The 6,174-nt window shown below is 27.4% G+C and overlaps 1 protein-coding gene across 1 annotated transcript; it reads right to left on the bottom strand.

Moving 5' to 3' along the window:
* LOC110651603 (uncharacterized) lies at positions 1-707 on the bottom strand. The gene has a single exon (XM_021806979.2). It carries the CDS (start codon positions 596-598, stop codon positions 56-58), a length of 543 nt encoding a protein of 180 aa, XP_021662671.1. The 5' UTR covers positions 599-707; the 3' UTR covers positions 1-55.
* Positions 708-6,174: the final 5,467 nt, after the last annotated feature.

Genomic DNA, 6,174 nt, shown 5'->3' with positions numbered 1-6,174 from the left:
GACGGTAACGGTATCGTCTCATAGTGCCGTTAGCCGAAACGTTTGGTTTCTTCATTTACTCGGCCGGCATGGATCCCAGCCGCCAAGAATAATCCGAATAATCGGACGAATCGAAACATACATTCGAATAGTCGAACAATCCGTCATCAAACGCCGCGTACTCGGTGTTATAATTTTCAATGATTCCCAATTCGAACGAGTCATAACTCGGGATCTGATCCTCAAACCCCCATAATCCATCATTTCCACCTGAGTCCACTCGCACCAGCTCCTTTACTTCATTTCTAGCCTCCTCCCCAGAAGAAGTTGCAGATGGAGGTAACCCAAGCTCATCATCTGAAGCTTCAAGAAGGTACCCAAGTTCAGGCTGGGACTCACCGGAATCCAACGTCAGGTCGACAACGACTGGCGAAGAGGAGGCAGATATCTCCTCTTCAAAACTCTTCATAACAGAGTCTAGATCCTGAGTCGTCGCGTCAGGATCCGACTCGTCTAGAATATCCAATAAATCATCCCTTATTTTCTTCGCCTCAGGCAAATCAAACTCAGCCTCGACCTCGTCCTCCCTGACACGCTTCTTGTTGCTATGCTCCTCCATAGCAATATAACAGAGAAACCTTTACACAGCAAAGTAGGGCTAGGGCTTTGATTTTCTTGCAGTACTTGCGGAATAATATGTTCTTCGGTTGTGAGGTGGGGTGGCAAGGTTATGAGCTTATATACAAGAAACACTAGAGAGAGAAAATGTAGAGCGAGAAAGAAATACGAAGAGAGAGTGAGCAATGATGCGACAGACAGGCGCGTGAACCAAAAAATACTTAGGCCATCGAGGACGTTTCGCCTTTATTAATTGTTTTCTTCTTTTTTGGGTACGGGAGGTTTCTATTTTTTCTATTTTATTAATCGTTTTGAAATCTGTCTTCAAGTCCGGTCCGATGGGACCCACAAGCCTAGTCAATCACGGCCATAAGCTTTTCTGTCTCCTCAAGTAAATTTGGCTGTGTCTTCCTTTGGCTCGGCTCGGCTCGGCTACATGGAACAACCAGGGTGTGGCTGATCGTGCTGGGTTGGTGAATGGTCGGGAATTGCAACTTTGTTTGGTAATTGGGATATGCGGATTCGGTTTGAGATTTACTTAAAAATAAAAATTAAATCTAATTTTTAATAAGATTTTATTTTTTTATATTTCATTTAATTTTGAATAATTTAATTTTATTTTTAATTCATATTTCAATTTTAAAAATAATTCTATTAACTAATAAACAAGATATTATATAATTTATATTTTAATTACTTCTTAAATGTTAAAAAAATAATATATAATATATTAATAGATTTATAATTAAAATTATATTTGTTCTCTAGTTTAATTTTACAATTAAATTAAAATAATAAAATAAATTTAATTTAAGATGATTTGAATTAACACGGAACCCAAATATTTGATTCTCGTTTGTCTGGTAGGAGAAAGAATAAAGAAGGCAAGTGTGAAGGGTATTTTTGACAAAATAAAAAGGTTTGCATATTAAATTAGGATTATGTCGATCAAAGCTGGATTCGACTGGATGGTGATATGGACGTTCGATACAACTTATTTGGAAGATTAGATAGAGGGGAAAAGTCGAATGCAAAGGCAAGGATAGGATGGCACAGTTGTTTGTTTGGAAACTTTGTCTAGACTAAAATGGCATTGATGATGAAGACGGTGATAGGCACTAATTCTACTTCAAAAAATAACAATTATATATACTATGCAAAGAAGAATCACATTTGTTATTCACACAACACATTTAAAACCTGTCCAAAGTTTGCCAAAATCTTGTCATATATGAATAGATATCATCTTTACACGTTGTCCTTCTTCTTTAGCATACTTTCCTTTTTTTCATATGAATATTCAATAAAGGTAATAATAATAGATATCATTTATCGTAAACAATTTGATTTGAACAATTTGGTTGAGAAAATTATAAAATTTAATACAATGGGTTTGAAGGTAAACAATAAACAGATATGGACTAAATTATTTAATGATTCGGCTCTGGGCTTAATAACTTCAACTAATCAGTCTAATATGGCACGCAGATTTTATGGGCGAAATATAGTATAGTAGTATCCGTACATTTTTCTAATTTCAAATTGAAAATTTTAAATATGTTCGTACATATTGAGGTTAAAAAAAAGTATCATCTTAATTACAGTTAAAAAAAATATAGTTTAAAAAAATTATTTTACTATTTTAATTTTTTTTAATATTCTTTAATTCTAATTAATATATTTAAAAATATAATTTTTTTAATAATAATTTTAATAGTAATGTCGCATAGATATTTTATGTGATTATTTATAAAAATATATAAAAATAAAAATAATTTTTCAAATATAAATAAGAATTTTTCTTATTTCTATATGACAAATTTTGAGCTAAAACTAATTTTCATTGCAGATTAGGAAATATTTTTTTTTCCTTTTCATTATTATAATCCAGATTATTATAAAGGTTAACAAAATAAACAGTGATTATTTTTAATGCTAATTATTTTCAGAGTATATGAGTTTTTATGTATTGAAAAATTTGAAAAAAATATATTATTAAATTTTGAACCTTAAATTCTTATATTATAATGCATAAAAATTAATTGAAACAACTCTATTCATTTTAATAAAATGAGATAAAAATTTACTTTCTTAATTGATTGGCCGGTGGGGCCATGGCTGCTAGAGCTACGTCCATTGACAAATAAAAAGGTTTAACGTTAATTTCATCATTATACTTAGTTATGAAGTTTAATTTTATTTATTTTTAATTAAATTAATATAAAATTTTGACTTTAAACTTAATTTAAGTTAAAAATAAAGAAAATTAAAAAATTAAAAAATTAAAAATATTAATTTTTAAATTTAAATCAATAAATTAATAAATTTCTCTCGATAATTAAGAAATTAAAATTTTTTAAGTACAGGTGGCAGATGTCTTTCCCTTTGTACTGTCAGTTGTTAAACCATGTTTAGCCTTTTCACGCACCTATGAGAAAATTGAGCGCTACGGCCGCGAACTTGCTTAGTGAAGACGAGTTAGGTGGTCACTACCTTAATTTTAATATTAGATGATGGAGAAAATATGAATTTAAATTTTGTTATTTAAAATTTTTTATATTTAAATGATTTATTTTTTAAATAATTTTATTTTTTTTTATAAAATTTTTATTAAAATAGTGTTAATTTCTGTAAAAGTAAAGATAACAACTTAATAATTATGTCCCATCTCGCAGCCTCTTCTCTCCACTTTTTTTCTTTTTTTTCAAAACAGTCTCTATTTTTTTTTATTTGAAGGGCGGGGTCGTCGGCCGAGTAGCCATTTGCCTTTCATTTTTTCTGCTTTTTAAGTTTTTTTCTTGGTTAATAAATATAATTTTTATGCTATTGGAGATTTTGGCCTAGGATAACTTTAGTTTTATCCTCTTTAAGTGGATTTCTTAACTTTTATATATATATATATATATATATATATATATATATATATATATATATATATTTCAATTGAAGATTTTTATCTTAGTTCATCTGATGAATAATATGATTTTCAAATAATTATAAATATTTGTGTAACTTTTATGATGTTATAAATTTATAGATTATAAAAAACTTTTGGATCGATCTATCAAATAATATAGACCTGGCCATAAGCCGGTTTTAGCTGGAACCAATATCTCATGGTTCTGCTCCATTTAGGTTTGAAAATGGTTTTGATTGGAAATAATTTTAGTCCGATTATGGTTTAACTCTATATATTATTAAACTATAATAAATTTTCAGATATCTTTTATTTAGTTTCTGTTGCAAAAAAATAAAATTTTCTAAATATGAATTTAATATAAATTTTAAGAAAAAAAATAAAATAAAATAATTTTTTGAATCAGATTGATTTTGATTCAGAACCGCCGGTTTGAAGGGATAAAATCATTGACTTGGGTCAGTTTGTAGGTTGAATTGGCCCTTGGTCAAACATTCTCACCATACGGTAAAGGTAGATATAAAAACTTTGTTTTTAATCCCTCAAATTTTTTTAAAGGGTGTATAAGAGCATATTAATATATTTTATAGATTTTACTTTCTTTTATACTCTTTTAAAATTCGATCGGCCTTAATAGAATGAATTTAGATAATATATAATAAATTTAGGATAAATTAAATTTAAAGAATGATACTTATAATGAATTTAAATTTTACATATTGAATATCCATTACTCAAACCTCTCTCTCTATGTATATATATATATATATATATATATATATATATATATATATATATATATATATATATATATATATATATATATATATATATATCACAATAATATTTATAAATTTTTACATATTTTATTTTAAATAAAATAGAATTTAAATATTTAATAGAATTACAAAATTTTAAAATAAATATTATTAATAAAAAATAAAAATTTTATATAGATTATTAATTAAAATATATAAAATTAAAAAGATTTATATTTTTTCAACAATAATAATTAGAATTGAGTCGAGTTTATGTAGTTGAGAATAAATTTTTATCAAATATAAATTTTAAAAATATTAATAAATTTAAATATAATAATTTTCACAGGTAACCTAATTATTTTAATTCTTAATTAATTGAAGTCAATTATAATTAAAATATGTAAATATACCGCATCTAATAAGTTTAGATCATCTAACTCATGATCCCTGAAGTTGTAGATTACTTAAGCTTTTTTAAATTGATTTGAATTAAATAATTTTAAATTTTAAAAAATTATTCATTGACCCAATCTATAAAAAAATATATCTAATTAAAATCGAATAAATTTATAAATTATAATAATTTAAAATTAAAATACAATTTTTATTAATTTTATTTTTAAATAAAAAATTGAATTAGTTTAAATATATCATTTGGATTGTTTTATCGACCCTTTATTTTGTGAATTAATGAAAATTTATTTTAGTAATAAACATGTTTAGCCTCCTGATAAACAAGAAATTGGCATGAGGCAGAAATGGAAGCAGCCCCATGGGCCGTGGCAAGCATAGTGCGTGAATAAAACGTGATAGTTTAATAGATATGAAAAGAGAGACTGGAGCCCACTCGCTATTCTCAACCACCCAATTGATGCTATTACCATAAAATATCTGCCCCGGTGGTCGACAAGCGGATCCAATCACCATCCTCATCTTTGGACCCCACCACCACCCATATCTACATCGTCATCAGCATCTCTTTCCTTACCAGTCTGTATTTCGTCAAATCAAGTTAATAGATATTTAAATCCAACCAAACAAATTAAATTATAAAATTATATATATATATATATATATATATATATATATTTAATTTTATTGATTAACTTTAATTTTCATGAAGTAAATAAGATGAAAATTAAATTTAATTAATAAAAATTATATATATATATATATGATATACTAAAAAATATTAGACTTATAAATTAATGACATGTAGACCTCAACCAACTAAGGGAATCATATATACATTGGGGTGATGTTCATATATACGAAGACCAACCTTATGACTCCTTAAAAAGATTGCCAACTCCTCTAACTGGTGTGAGGAATTGATTATTCAGTCCTCCGCATAGAGGCCCCAAACAAAGCCATAGCTCCATTTAACGGAATAACATTTGAATAATGGACACTCTCTTAATGAAAAGTTGTTTATGAACACATTAATCAACCGAATAACCGTCGTATTATGTCTATAATTAGTCTTATTGTTATTAACGGAATAATCGCTGTAGTAAAAATAACGAAATACTTATAATTAGGGACAAATTCTGAGTAATATGCTACTAAAATCAAAAGCTACAATCAAGTTAGTGTTGACACATTATATTTAGCACCTCTATTGATCCAGCAGTCAATATATAAGGTAACACTTCTATCAGGTAAATCGATTGAATCAAATTTACTTTGAATACTTATATTTTCTATAAAAAAGACTATTCTCTCTAACATTTTTAACTTAATCATCGAGTGCCAACTGGAAATAATACCCTTAACTCTCTAATGCTTCTCTGCTTTGCACACAAAGTTATCACCATCTCTCAAGCCCACCGTAGGCCTATCTGATAAGGCATATCATCGCTCGATCATTGTGCATTCCATAAAAAAAATAAAATAAAA

This window comes from Hevea brasiliensis, chromosome 13 (genome assembly GCF_030052815.1).
Source record: "Hevea brasiliensis isolate MT/VB/25A 57/8 chromosome 13, ASM3005281v1, whole genome shotgun sequence".
NCBI classification, from domain to species: Eukaryota; Viridiplantae; Streptophyta; class Magnoliopsida; order Malpighiales; family Euphorbiaceae; genus Hevea; species Hevea brasiliensis.
This window is presented reverse-complemented; position numbering and strand designations above follow the sequence as displayed.

Bases quoted from the DNA above. Each gene is read 5' to 3' on its own strand.
- LOC110651603 (XM_021806979.2), bottom strand. From the start codon at position 598: ATGGAGGAGCATAGCAACAAGAAGCGTGTCAGGGAGGACGAGGTCGAG.